The sequence below is a fragment of the Lycorma delicatula genome, chromosome 1 (genome assembly GCF_047948215.1).
Source record: "Lycorma delicatula isolate Av1 chromosome 1, ASM4794821v1, whole genome shotgun sequence".
NCBI lineage: Eukaryota > Metazoa > Arthropoda > Insecta > Hemiptera > Fulgoridae > Lycorma > Lycorma delicatula.
This window is the reverse complement of record NC_134455.1, coordinates 92841845-92858218: the sequence shown is the minus strand read 5'-3', so window position 1 is coordinate 92858218 and position 16374 is coordinate 92841845. Positions and strand designations below refer to the sequence as shown.

Here is a 16374-nt window from a genome sequence, read left to right as displayed (position 1 = left end):
CACCACACAGGTATAGAGAGAGAATCCTGTTTAATGAACACCTTTATGTTTTTAAAGGTTTGTTAATGATGTGCTATATCTCACAATAAAATCCTTGGTTCAATTTTTTTTTTAAATTCCAATCATGACAAAAAATTCTTTAAATTTTCTGAATTTAAATATTTAGTGCTGTAATTAATTTACATAATTTCAGTACTTATTATTTTTAACTAAAATGGACATTAACATTTGGCACTGGACTACTTTTATTCTTTAGTTCTTTTGTCATCTTGTTTCTCTTTAATTCAGATCAGTATGTCAAAGTATGCTAGTTTATTTAGTTTTAGAATGCTTTCCCTCTTCATTGTTCAGTAATTTTATGATAAATTTATTTATTTTTTCTATAAATTTAGGTATTTATTTGTAAATTTAAAACAGCTCTCTTTCTAAATGCTTTGAAGGATCCTTTCAAAGATTTTTTCAGAACTATGATACAATTTCTTCCTCGACAAAAATCTTCTTTCTCAATTTTTCTGTATCGATAATCTCTGAATTCTATGTCTATTGCATTTTATAGTGGTACAACACAGTAAAAGTCATGTAAACATCATCTTTTAACTAAAATTTTTGCATCTATCTTTTAGTAAACCTATTTCACTGAAATAAATTACATATTACCATAAAATTATGTAAAATATATTTTGAAATAATAGTTTCAGGTATATTTTTATAAACGTTTTATTTTTTATTCATTCTTCAATGTTATCACTACTTGAATTAAATAGTTTTGTTCTAGCAGGTAAGTTACGAAATTGAAGTATGAAGTGTTGAACCACTTGATGTTGATTGTTCTGTGTCTGGCCGTGATTGATTGTATCTAGCTAGCTGTTTTGTTAAATCTGCAATTCGTTGATCCTTTAATTCTATCATAGCTTCTAAATGTGTTACCTATGAAAAAAACAGTCTCATTAACCACATTAATGAGGCTCATATCATTAGTGTAAGTTACTTTAAAATACATATGCTATTTTTAAAAATTAAAATAAAAAATTTATTGGGAATATTCATAAGGAAATATAAGATTGAGTTTACTTTAAGTTTTGATCACTGAAATATGAGTATATATAATTACATCCAAAACAAAATATAAAATGGCATCATTTGAATATTCTCCATTTAACTTGGGCATTTATCTTTATAATATTTTACCATGTTATTTTATATTAAAAATGTTCAGTCATTCATTACTGGCATTTAGTGGATTTCATTTATAGATATTAAGCGACAACTATGTCAAAGATAAATATTAAAGTTTTTTTATGAAAATTATTACAGTTACAGTATATTAGTATTTTATAAAAAACATATTAAAACTGACTTATGCAGTTTTGAGCAATTTTACGAAAAAAAATTGCAGTTTTAAAAAATTAAAAAGCATAAAATTTCTATAATAATTATAATAACAATCTAATTTTATTGAATAATAATAATAGGGAATAATAGAATTTTATTGAATAATTTTATATAATAGAATTTTTTAAGATAATAATAACTGTGAATCATTAAATAATAATAAACTTTTGAGTCAACAGTTATTACAAACCTTCAAATAACACTTGACATATTATTCTTGTCAGAATATAATTGTTATTTTACTGAAGAGAGTCATTTACATTTTCCTCCTTATCTAAAATATTTTTTTATGGTACTCTGATTGTTTTTCAGAAGTAGAATTTAATGGATGAGTAGAACAAAGACCACATCATTCACTTTACAAAATGATGCAGCTTCAACATTAAAATAAATACAAATTTACCAGTATTAGAACCATAACATTCTATTAAAAAAGGAGCATTTTAATGCACTTGAATTTTTCTTGAATAAAACATAATTGATAACTGATAAATACAATTCACTCTAATCCAGTTTTTGACCACATCTTAAATGTGGTGTCCTACTAATGCAAAAAACTTCAAATTAATGTAAGCTAACACCACTAGAGTAATTATAGGCACTAACAATGTATGCACTGTGACCAGAATTCTGTTAAAAAATCCCTATTATTCAGAATGATAATGGAAAGAGGTTCTTATTTCAAACTGAGGGATAGTAGAAGGAAGAAACAAGTGTAGATGAACATAGTTATAAAATTATTATTTTATGGTGTGTTTGAAATTGTTGCATATTGCCATGGATCTCCCATGTTGAATCAGCCTTTTTTTTTTAGATAGGAATCATGTAATATACATGATTTTAATGTAAGATTTTAAGAGAAAAACAGTGACAAAAACCTCTTTTCAATAATTGCCTTTATTTTTAAGTTATAAGCAATTGCAGTAGTAATAAAATGCCATTAGTAACTTTTTTATTTCATATAAACTTCAGAATTACAAGCAATAAGACACTTTAAACAGTTAATGTTGAAATTAATGGCCCAAACATAAATAATAACAGCCTTCACAATTATAAGTAACTTTATTTGCAAATCAATGAGAGCACAGATGTATGTGTTCAAACTATGGTATGCATGTGGTATATGCATTTCAAAGTGCAATTAATGAGGATTATTCATATTGTGATAACTATCAGTTATCCAGCTTAAAAAAGCTGGATAACTTCTTTGCAGAAAATGGATTGGACTGGATGCAGTGCATTGACTTCTGTTCAGATGGTGCTTGGGCTATGACAGGAAAATATGGAGGTGTTCCAACAAAGTAAATTGGTTATAAAAAATTGTACGGTCATTGCAATGTACACAGAGAAGCTTTACATATACTTGAGCTCTTGTGTATGTTCTGCATGATCAATAGACAGATCACAATACTAGCCCTACTTATCAAATATTTTCAGTTACCTCAATGACTTAAATTTCAGTTTGCAAGGTGAAACAACAAATCGATTTTCAGTAGATGATAAAATACAGGCATTTATCAAATGATGAATAGTAGCTACAAAATAAATTTACGTCATAGAGTTTTAGTTCATAACTATTTGATCTTTAGAGTTGAAATTTAGCAAATATCTTTCGCTATCCGTCACTTGAAAGCCAAGTATTTCCAGACTTACTGTACATTTTTATGAATGTTATTCATTATTTTGATTAGAGAAATACAGCTATAAATTATAGCAAAAACTTCCTAAACACTTTGTACGAATAAAAATTTAATTTATTTCCTCTTTTAAAAATTTGAATTATAATTTTTAATTTAGCTTATGTAAGGAAAGCATGCACCCTGCTACACCGTCATAAATTCATCATAGGATCTAAGTGATTTCTTTGAAATAGTGGCTTACCTTTTGCTGAAGAATATCAATAACTTCATCTTTTTCACTTAGTCGATTCCTTAACTTTAATAAATCATCTGAGAATTTTTTTATTTGTTTTTGCCACAACTCCCAGTCACAATTTCCTTTATCTGAAGAAAGAATAAAGTTATTAATTATAGGAAATTTGTTTTAAAAACTGATCAAAAACATCAACAAGCCTTTTCACATATCACAGTGTACATTAGTAACTTAGAAAAAAATTAGTTTTTAATTACTTCCATATCCACACTGAATAATGTTGGCTGCTTTTAGGAATACCCATAGCATTATATTTGTAATATTTTACCAGAAACACAAAGTACACTGCCAGTATTTACCCTCATTTGTTAAATTATTTGGTTAAGCTGTAAGTTATCATTTCTGTCTTATGGTAAATGAGATGTGTTCTGATTATATTATTATAATAAGGACAAAAAGAAGCTGATTGTATGACACAAAGTATACTCTAAAAATTAAAAGTTAATGAGTAAATTTTATTTCATCTTTAAAAACAAAATCTATTAGAAATCAATTTCTACTTTAATTAATCTTATAATTAATTTTTTTCAAATATGCTAATATATATATATATATTGTCGCATGTTTGTGGCTCGACCAGGATATTGTGAGACATTTTTCAAGCACCTTCTCCTTAACGAAGGTTACTGGCTAAAGTAGTGATCCACTTAGCCAGATCCAAAAAAGATGCTGCAGCATGGTTCTGACATATAATTGAGAAACTAACAAACTATAAATTTCTTATAAATACAATTTATTACTCTGAAAATGTAAAAAATAAATAATAGTAGTGATAATAATAATAATATTGATATATGACATACAAAATAGTAATTTTTTTAAAAATAGTTAATTTATAAACAGAATACAGCCCAATTTATTAAAAACATTATAACTGCTAATATTAGTACCTACTACTGCATTAATGCAAAATAAGATTATAAAAGTCTAAAGTTCATAAAATCCAATTCTCTGCAAACATTACTTTTACTGTTTACAATGGAACTAGCCTACACTTTATGAATGAGTAGAATACAGTGACTTTTAATACCGGTAACTCACCAAACAACTTCTTGCATTCAACCACTGTCCATACTAAAATGCTCATGCCAAACTCTTCACTCATTGATCCTACACACTTAGTGATATCGCAATCACCATGAACACTGAACATGGCTTCACAGAACTACTCACTGTAACTGCTGGTCCTGGCAGTATTTATATTCTCTGGCCTGCAGAACTAGTACCCGCCTCATTCCTTAACTGTTGAGGTGTAATAACTTTCATCATCTATGCCCTTACATTTTTCCATTAATTCTTATTCCGGTCTAACCCATCTCATCAGACAACAGCTGTTGGAGGTGCCACTGTCTGTATTACAAAGAACAGATTGAATATATACGAGTATGTATGTACATTTCCAGTACTGGACAGCAAAATTTACACGTATGCTCATAATATTATTCAAAATATAAAACATAATTTCAAATAAAATGACAATTAAAATATGTTTTAATGTAATAGATATAGAATTTAATTCTAACTGAAGATGGAGGATACTGTGAAAATTAGTTACTAGAAATTATATGCTAAGTTTAACTTTTGTTACTGTGTTTTGGTGGTTTATATTTCATATAATATTAAATATGTATATATATTTATATATGCATGTATAAATTACACCAGATACACTAAATTGATTTATCATTAAATCTATGACCATCATCAAAATGTTGACTATTAACTCTGTCACATAATTTTATAGCCTTAATCACTATTGTATTTTCTAACACCTTCTAGATTATTCAGAAAAACTTCATTATTACTTATAAAAAATGATGACTGATACATTATCAATTATTAAAAATTACAAGAATTTTAGTACACTACACTAGGTTACTAATGAAAAGTATAGAGGAATGAGAGAACTCTCCACTGGACAGGAACGTGGATGTCCAGTTTTCAATTTTTCTTGTAAAGGGTAGTCTATAAATTGATTACTTAAAAATATAAAATTAAAGTCTGTTTACAGCATATTTCATAGTTTTTCTTACTAAAATTTAAAAAATCACAACCTATAAGAAATAATAATTTATTTTAGCAGAAAAAAATTAAATCCTAGTAAATTTTCCTGTACATAAAAATATAAGTACAGGTTGCATTAAAAAAAAACTGTGAAAAACAATTCTAAATTTTCCATTACGTTTTTCAAAACACCCGACATTCTAATTTAATATTTAATTAATATTACATTCTTTCTTCATAATTTAATTTCTAATTGTTTGTCAGCCACAAGTCTGACCTTATTTTATACCAAAGTCCTCAGATTCAGAGTTATTAATAAACAACTATGAACTCATGGCAGTAACCAACTGAATTCTTACATCTAAGATATATAAATTCTAAGAAAAAAGGGATAGGACTAAATAAAGGAAGATGATTAATCTCGCAGAAGGGTAGTAGTAATTATTGCCTGGCACAGAAACAAATATTTCTTTTACCATAATATATTTTCATCACCTGCTTGTTACTTCTTAAAAAAAAAAAATCATTGAGGATTATAAACAATAAAATAAAAAATTGTTTAATGTTTAAACATCATTCTTAGCTATAAATTATTGTTTAAAATATTATTTATTACCTATCATTTCACTTGAATTTATTAAAAATGAAAAATGTTCATTGTTTCCTGATATTTTACGTTCAGCTCTATTTTCGACAGTCTTTTTAATATCTCTCAAGAACTCTTCAATTGCACCAGGTTCAGATGATGAAATTGCTGTAAGTTTTTCATCGCTTAATGTCAAATCCAACTTTTTTAATACCTGAAAGTTAATAAATTTAAAACAAATTTTTATTTTATCTTAATTAACAAAATCATCATTACTAATATCATCATCATAAAATAATAATAATTTTATTTTTTTGTCTTCAGTCATTTGACTGGTTTGATGCAGCTCTCCAAGATTCCCTATTTAGTGCTAGTTGTTTCATTTTGGTATACCCCCTAACATCCTACATCCCTAACAGTTTGTTTTACATATTCCAAACGTTGCCAGTCTGCACAATTTTTTCCTTCTACCTGACCTTCCAATATTAAAGTGACTATTCTAGGATGCCTTAATATGTGGCCTATAAGTCTGTCTCTTCTTTTAACTATATTTTTCCAAATGCTTCTTTCTTCATCGGGATTTGCCGCAACACCTCTTCATTTGTCACTTTATCCACCCATCTGATTTTTAACATTCTCCTATAGCACCAAATTTCAAAAACGTCTAATCTTTTCTTCTCAGGTACTCCGTTCGTCCAAGTTTCCCCTGTCATATAAAGCTACACTCTAAACATATAATTTCAAAAATCTTTTCCTAACATTTAAATTAATTTTTGATGTAAACAAATTATATTTATGACTGAAGGATCGTTTCACCTGTGCTATTCAGCATTTTATATCGCTCCTGCTTCATCCATCTTTAGTAATTCTATAATAATAATAATCTTCATAAAATGACCTAATAAAAATTAATGCAAGTAATTATTAAATTGTTACAATTTTTATAATTACATGTATATATAAATAATGAAGTCTCAAATTTTTTCTTAACCTATTACATACAGGATTAAGAATGTTGTAAACATTTATTATGCTATCACAACACTTAAAATTATTTTCTTCCCTTTTATAAATGAATTCTTTAATCAATATCTTTAAGCTTGGGAGCAATCAAACAAACCATTATGGAAAGTAGAGAGCAAACTTGACTTAAAGATCTTTGATCAGTCACTTAACAACGAGCTGAGAAACTGTCGTGATACAGGTACCAAATGTGTAATTTCCATCTGGTTTGGTCTCTTGTATCAAATTGCCTTAAGAAGAAAAGGAAGAATCTCTTAAAAACAATATGACTGGTATGGCAGAGGTATCCATGCACCTTCATGACAGAATGAAGTTATATTTATCTTGCATCCAGAAGGTTCTGGGTTCAAATCCTGGTATGGCTTGGCAGTTTTTGTACAGTAAAAATATTACATGTAATACTGGAATTCACACAAGATAGGTGTTGTGTGTTCGAGTGCTGCTGTGCGGACAACTAATGAAATAACACATACAGCTGACAGGCCAGTTCAAATGTGGAATTCATACAGTAAACATACATAGGTTAAAATAATTAATACAATATTCAGTTAAATCAAATTGTAATTTAATTCAATACAAGTGAATAAAGTGTGTTTATACAATTGATCTAAAAGTGGGGTTCATTTGTTCCCCAACAACAGGCATTGAGGATTTCTACTGGGTTGATATCCTTGATTTCTAGATCATACCTGTACATCCAAGATTCATCAAAAGAAACAATAACTTACATTGACAGGTTAAACTCATCTATCAAACAGTCACTACTACATATTTTGTTTTATTTTTTGTATGAGATAAATAGATTTGATATAATTTATTTATGGAAACTTGTTTCATTTTATATCATAATTATCAATCAAGTATTACTATTGATATTACACTAAGTCAAGGCTGCCGGACAATCTTTCTTGACAGTACAGACTCACCAGAAGAGGGTTTATTAGCAATATTATCTTTGTCTATTCATGGATAGGTTTTGTATTATATTTACATCTATATTTATTATATTATTATAATATATCTATAATATTTATGTTTATTATACATTTTATATTTATTTACATTCAGGTTGAAAATGGAAAGAGCACAGTAGTACAACAGAATGAAATGGAATAGCACTCTCATGCCTGAAAAATTGAAATAACTTGTCACAGTAGAAAAATTTATCAAGACATTTTGTAGAAAATGTTATTAAATTAAATGTTTGCATGAATTTTTAAATGTATTTCAGTAGAAATTTTCAAAAGAAAAAGTTATTTTATGTTTCATTTTACAAAATACTACTAAGCTATCATAAAAACAACAATAATTATTCCAAGACTTTCTCCTTCATCCCTTCAGTGACTAAGGTTTATTCTAGTAAACTACAGATGTTCATTGTTTCCTAATATTTTACGTTCAGCTCTAAATTAACTGAGAAAGGCTCCATCTCTCAGTTTACACTCAATTTACATCACTTAGTTTAAACTATGTCTCAGTTTGTGTTAAATGCATATTTTTACACAACTACCCAAAAAGGAGTGTAACGTATTTATGGTGTATGTTTGTTCCACCATAACAGTTCAATGGCAATTTAGATGTATGACCCTGCGTTGGAATCCTTATATTACCAGGAGTGTCATAGGCTATATATATAAGTTATATTACAGTGAAACCCTGACGCATCGCATTCCATACACAAAGTGTGTCATATCATTTAATACTAAGAAATCTACTGTGTGATGAATTCAATGCAGCTGCATCCTGTTTGCATCTTGTACCAAGTGTACAGAATAATTAGTTAGTTCCAATCCAGGACTTGTTTGATTCACAACGTCCTAAGATCCAGGCAGACTGTCATGGATAATAAAGTCAAGTTAGGACTCATTCGATACTATATCGTCTTATTTGTAATGTTAGCACATATGCATAACTTACATTTGTATTATATAATTAGTATTTGCTTGTATATCAAAGAAGATTATATGTTACACTGTGTTTCTAAATAAAATGAATATTTTTTAAAAACACATATCGTATTCACACATAACTGGCGCAGTCGGTAGGACACTGCAAATTGCATCGTGCATGTGATAGCAATCGACTTCAATCGTTAATTAAGGGTACTAAATAAAAATCATCTCAAGAAGTTAATGAATATAATTTCTTCGATCACAGAATCGTTAACGAGGTACAACGGACGACGAGAATAAGATCATATTAGTCAACGAAGTCAGCAGTCGACAGTAGTTAGGGGAGCTATCTGATCGATCCAATCTTCGAACTGCAGTGACGTAGAATAGAGAACATCTTTACAAAACTGTTTCAGTCGGCAGAATTAGCGACTATAATCCTGATCGACAAACCCCTCATCGAAGGCACGACCAATCGACGACGGCAACAAACTACAAAGGAAACTCTATATCGGTAACTCAATCAACGAAGCCAACCCATCAGCATGTATATAATAATAAAAATAGTACTGTAAGAAAATATTTAAATAGAAATAAGAAATATTTCGATAAATTTGTGTATTAGATATATATAATTGTGTGTATTAGTATTTGTTAAGGGGAAGTCAACTACGGATGATATTAGGCATGCCCTCGATTGGGCGAAAGATCGGGTAGTGGGCATCTGGCGTCGACGAAGGATGCAGTTACTGGTCCTCCTAGATGTCAGGAATGCCTTTGGAAGCATTCCGTGGGGAGGGATCATGACAGTGGGTATATATTGAGTATTGTCAGTTGCTATCTGCATGAGAGGAAGGTGACTGAGGATGGAGAGATCTCCTTTGATATGTTTGGTAGGGTTCCGCAGGCGTCAGTCTTGGGCCCGCTCTTGTGAAACCATGCCTTCGACGGGCTGTTGCGTCTAGAATTTGATGGTGACGTCGAACTGGTTGCCTGTGCCGACGACCTGGGCTTCCTGGTCGCCAGCTATACTGAAGCAGAGGTTGAGGATGGTTTGCTTGGCATTTCTCCCGCCACCACCCTATTCGGTCGCCCTAAAGCATAAGACCGAATGTCTGTGCCACAAACGGCTACTGACCCTCAAACAGTTTAGCGACAGTATCCTAAATAGCTCCTAGAGCTTACTAACAACGTGAGTGAATTAAGCGTGGTGCCATATACCGTCGGCTTACATGTCCCAACCGCTCACTTGTCAAATATTTGCTAAAATGGGTAGGCGCACCCCGTCAACTACTAAAAATATATATGATATCTATAATAAAATTTAGCCACGCCTAGGTCGCTGAATGCTAGCAAGTACCACCTGTACATCATTTTATAGCACTTGGAGACATAATAATTGGCTAGTGATCAGCCATACTCAGGGTTACTTCCCACGGCAATGCGGTAAGAGTCTGTCCCTTAATAAAACTACGATGCCGGTTGAACAAAGCAACTGCATCTAGGAACTCCCACACGGGAGACAATGCGGCTCTCGCTACATTGACTCGCCGCTCGTGAGGGGCCAATTTTCCCCTTGACCTCTAAATTCCAGGGTGGCCCGGCCTCTGGCCCCCCAAGAGCAGGGCAGTCAAACATCAGGTGTTCATTTGACTGGACCTCCCCATAGACGCACAGCTCATTAGCTACCAGGCGGAACCGAAACAGATATTGGTTCAAATTAACGTGGTTGGTGAGCACCCGGGCACCCGTTGACCTTAAAAATGAGTTCGAAGCATGCCATCCCCCCAGATCCGGTATAAATTTATATAAGAATCTTCCCTTAATCGTGGTGTCCCATTCAAGCTGCTATTGCTTCCATCCCGAGGCTCTGCAGCCTCTTCCGCAGGTGGGAGATGGACAACTGAATGAGAACTTGAGGTTACAGTGAATGCCGCTGTGCAAAACGTCAGTTAGTGGCTACATTTGAGTGGTCTTAGTTTGGCACCCCATAAGTCCAAGGCCGTCGCAATTTTTGGGAGTAGGCGAATACGAACGAGAGAGGCGAATACGAACACGTCGGGATGCGCTAAATACCTTGGAGTATGGATCCAGAAGAATCGGCTCTTCAACTCACATCTGATGAGAACATCCGAGCGTGCAGAGAGTGTTGTTGCCAAGTTAGGTCAACTTATGGGAAGCCATAAAGGACCGCGGGCATCCAAGAGGCGACTTATCCTGAAGGTGGCTTTATCCAAAAATTTTTATGCGGCCCCTGCCTGGATGGATGCATTGACCAGTAAAAGGAACGTTGAGAGGCTGTCGTCTATTCAGCGGCGAATTGCTGTTAAAAATATTGCGGCATACAAGACTGTTTCACGTAATGTTACTGAAGTATTTTCGGGCATCCCTCCTGTTCTGCTGAGGGCTCAAATGCTGTACAGAGTGTATAACGGAATGCCTAAAGTTGAGGATAGGCAAATCCTTTTGAGAGACTGGAAGGAAGTCTGGAATATTTCTTCTACGGGAGAATAGATAAGACGCACGAAACATAGCATTGATCTGTGGGTTCAGCGTGGCTTTGGGATGGGATTCTACCTTTCTCAGCTGCTAACGGGGCATGGGGAATTTTACCAAACCTGTGCCGGTTTGGTAAACGCGCTACCTCTGTTTGTAGATACTGCAAATCACAAGACACACCGGAACACATAATGTACCACAGTTGTAGATGGGATGGTGTTCGACAGGAGTTGGGTTTGACCTGACTTACTCCAGAGAGGACTATGGGTTATATGCTTTCCAGTAGGCAGGCCTGGGGAAATGTGGAGAAGCTAGCTTCTAGAATATTGAAGATAAAATCCTGTGACTGTTGGGACCTCGATCGTGTGTAACTGTGCGTGTGTTTAGCTAGGGAGGGCAGCCTCAATCTGGAGAGGACAGTTTGCCGAGGTGGGCCCGTTCTTGATGAGGAATCGGGGACCCCTTGTGGTAGTTTATGAATAATGACAACTGGAAGCTGGATAGCCTCATATAGGATCTGGCAGCCCGACCTGCCATGCCGGACATACTGCCAGTAGGTGGGAAGGGCTGTTAGAGTAGAAAGGTCACCCCTATGTTGTTCTATGCTTAATTGCGGGTTCGGCATAGGGGAGTAAGGAAAATAAGGTTCTGTTAATAACAAAGATCGATGACAGTGTTGAATGCAAACCCATTCGCTGAAATCAAACACCGATTAACTACCTTGCCAGAGCGTATGGTGGGCGATATCACAAAAAAAAATAATTGGTTCTCTTTTCTTAAGCGTATACCATTACTGCAGAACAATATCAGAATATTTTATTGCAATTCATTGCACTCTTGGAAGAGGAAGCTCGATATTGCAGGTTTCAACATGACTGTGCAACATCACTTTACGCATATTCAACTTCTAATTTCGTAAATGAATTTTTTGGTGATCCCATTATTGATTAAGTCTTATGGCCACCAAGATTTCCGGATTTGACTGTGCCAGATCTTTTTCTTTGGGGTTACCTCAAAGAAAAAGCCTACAGCAACAAACCACGAATACTTCAACAACTGAATGTCAGTAACGAACAAGCTGTTTTAAATACCAATCTATAAACTCTGAAAACAGGTGCAAAAAACACAGTGAAAAGGGTGAACGAGTGTATTCATGAAGATGGCGGCCACTTCCAGCATTTACCTTAGAATTTAAGGTACTAGAAAGTTTAGAAATAAAATATTTAATTTAATAACTTATAAATTCCTTTTTTATTTAAATATACCTATTGACATAGATGGATTGCGTTTTACATGGGACACTCTGTATAACAGGCAATTAAACAAATACCCACCTGAAATTAACAATGACACAGCAGCAAGGGTCTTTTGTCCAGACTCTGCGATTAGTAGGGGGATACATAAATCTCCCGATATCCTTGCATTACATTCCGTTCTGAAGATTTTACGACAAACTTAAACCTAGATCCTGATAAGTGTGTGGGGTTAGGCTTCAACGGATGTTCCACCATGTCTGGGAAAGAAGGTGTACAAGCGATCTTGAGAAAAGTTATAAAAAAGTCTCCATGCTCTTTTCATAAGCTTAACCTTGTCATAAACGATTTAAACGTTAACCCAGAAATCAAAAATACATTGAAACTACAAAGGACATAATCAAATTTTTTCACGAGTCTGTTTTACAACACAAACTATTGCTAGCATTCCTAAATTGTGACTAGGTGGTCAGAAAAATGCAAGAGCATCTGTGTTTTTAAAGATCACTTTGTTGATATTAGTAATGCATCAGAGACCTCAGCTGAAGAAGGAAATGCAGCAACAAAAGAAAATGCTTATCAAATGCATGCAAATCTTCATTTATTTTGTCAGTAACAGTAATTGCTAATTATTCCGTTATATAATGGAACCAGTATCAAATTCACTTCATTTGGAGACACTTGACATAGTCCAACCAACCAGCACTATTCCTGACATGCTATGAGCTTACCGAGAAGATGCTGAGAACGTCACGACTGACATTTAATAACAAGCAGGCGACATTGCAATGTATTTTAATGTTTATATAACTGCCACTCACTCTGCTGACTGACAGAAATATAGAAGCAATCACCCGGCCAAAAATCCATCTGAACTTTTGAGAAGCTGTCTAGAATTCCATCATATTACCTTTAAAAGCCAATTTTCGCAGACAAATCGCCAGCATTTTCCCTGATAAATTTCATCTGGGTAACATGAGAGGTGTTTCATTGGTGAAATGAAGCAAAAGTCCTTCATTTTTTGCAACTTTCTACAATTTAGAAGGCATTGAAGGAGAAAGGGAATTGCGGAAGTTTATATTATAACTTTATGATACACTGAAGGTTACAAGGATTGATCCCATGACTTTTTTTAGTAGTTTTCCTATATAACAATTTCATTTTCCTATATGAGAAAAACTTTACGCAAGAATCATCACTTAAAAAACATCTTTAATGCAGTATCAGTCAGGAAAAAATTCACAGACAACATTAAAACTACATGAAAAGGAGTATAAGTTGGTTCAATATATTTTTGGTAGGAACAGTATAGAGAAAAAGAAAATAAATTCAAAAGAAAAATATAAATTTTCAATACCACATACAAATATTTATACAGTAAGTGAGAATAATTTTGTTTATAACTTACTTTTTTATTTAATGTCATCCAGTTGTTCATTTTTAAGGTAAATGAATTTGCTGGTGAATAATTATGCATTTCGACAAGGCGAGGGTAGAAAGATTTCAACAATTCAGCTACTAGAACTGCAAAAATATCACATTTTCAAAGAAAATGATTAATTAATGTGCATGTAATTAACAATTTTTAGCATCTTCATTATTCTATCTATATACTATTAATTAATCTAGAAAATAATATTCTAGACATTATTAATTTAATAGTCTTTAACTGTCCAAAACATCTTTTGATAATGACCCTTTCTGATGCACGAAGTAAATCGAAATGCCTCTCTTGCTCAACTGCAGTGTTTAAAAGGACTAAGTAATCAACATGAAATTCCATAACCTGAGATGTCCAGCAAACATTCTGTACAATCATACCTTGAAATAATGCTTCTTACAGAGCTTCTTCTTGTGTCATGTTTGCTGCCAAGCAACTCTGTGGCAATACTAGTAATTCCTCATTAAGATCACAAGTAGGTTGTATATTTATATTATGATAATCCTTTCAGTTAATACAGTTGTCTCCAAATAATTATGATTTCAGGATTCTATATTAGTGCAGTATGAAGCAACAACTATTGTTGGCAAACAGAAGTGCCTCTTTCACAGAATCTTGGCATGGTTAATTTCTGCTTGTATAGAGAGAAATAGATTCTGTTCTTGTGATTTTGGTATGATTCAATCTATTACAGTCAACAGCTTTCAACATAGAGTAAATCATTAAATACCGTACTCTCCATTAAATATAACCCACAAAGAAAAATCTCCATATTCTTTTTTAAGGTAAGAACTTAATGAATTTCATTATTTTCTGGTAAAATTTCAGCAGATGGGAAATTAACTCTTTGACTTTCAAATCATAAGAGTTCTTTGCATTTGGTTAAGTGTTCAGAATAAAGCTTTACTTCAGAACAGACCACATCTGAAATTAGTTAGAAACAAGCTTTTCTTTGTCGTACTCAAAAATATTCAATCAGTAACTACCCCAAAAGTGATTACTGCATTTATTCAATTCTATCTTAAATAATAAATAGGCATCAAAATTCAAAATACTTCTCAACTAGTAAATCTTACTTCCACAAAACCATAGTAAAAGATTAACATTAGCAAATACTTCACTTAAATCTCAAACTTACTTCACTCAATTTAATACTTTATAATTACTTCAATTAACTTTATAACTGAAAAAAAGTAAACCAGTTATCAGAACTCCAATAACATCTACCACATCTGCAAACATAAAATAGTAATGATAATAACAAACATCACATATAGTAATTGTCTACCTGAATGTCTTTTGGATAGCACACATATTGCTTTTTAATACAAGGAATTTTTATTGCATACTTTCTCAGATTCCTGTTAATTTTTTTTTTACTTTCAAATACAGTTCCTTTATTTCAGCTTCTTGAAAGAGTATCATGAAGAACTAAAATATTGTAGCATCATTGGTTTCACAGTTCATAGCCGTAAGTGTTTACTCAATTTCACTCCCAGCTATTGTGCAAATATTTCTTTTCTATTCATTTCTTTGTAAATGTAGCTGATTATAATTCAGAAGACTAAGTCCAGGTAATCAAGAAATATCATACAATCAATTGAGATCACAATAACGATGAAGTACAAAATACGAAACCTTATTTGAAATTGTTTTTAACATATATACTGATAATTCAAACTTCATAATTTTGAAGAAAATAGACTTAAAAAATTGGGTATAAGTATACAACAGTCATACAGTGACTACAGTACTCACATTAATTCAAATGAAGGAGTTGCAAGTTCTGTATGACATTAAATATGAATAATTCAAAGTTTTCACAATATTTAAAATTTTTCCTTTCCCCCTTACTGCTCTAAGGATTCTCATTTCTGTAACTCTGGCTTGATCTTATTCTCTTTTATAGAGTTCTCATGTTTCACTTCTTTACCGTACAACAAAACCAGTACTGCCATGGTCTCATAGATTCTCATAGATCAATCTATTTTGTCTCCTGATCTTGTGCTTTAGGGTTTTGTGAATTGCTTCAAAAATATGCTTAATTTTATTAAGTTACATCCTGGTCATGTACAAAATATAAATTAATGCATAAAATTAGCTATATGTATTATTTATACATAAAATTAGTCAAGCTCATTATTTTTCATATATTATGAAAATTTCATACCATAACCCACACACAAGTTTTAAGTTATTTGATAAATTAATAAGAAAAATCTGTTATTAAATCCTATAAAATTAAGGAGGAAATATAAATTAGGATTAAATCTCAGTAGCAAAAATAAAGTTTAATAGAAGTGTTTCTGCGGAGAATGCTGTTGGTATGCTCTACACATTACATTTTTGCAT

General features: G+C 32.2%; 1 protein-coding gene across 1 annotated transcript; it reads right to left on the bottom strand.

The window, feature by feature from the left end:
• Window positions 1-783: 783 nt before the first annotated feature.
• On the bottom strand, window positions 784-14058 carry LOC142317565 (sperm flagellar protein 1-like). Its single transcript, XM_075354123.1, has 4 exons — window positions 13990-14058; window positions 5945-6128; window positions 3274-3395; window positions 784-927 (listed from the first exon to the last, which is right to left on the bottom strand). Exons 1-4 carry the CDS (start codon window positions 14056-14058, stop codon window positions 784-786), a joined length of 519 nt encoding a protein of 172 aa, XP_075210238.1.
• Between the last annotated feature and the right edge of the window lie 2316 nt (window positions 14059-16374).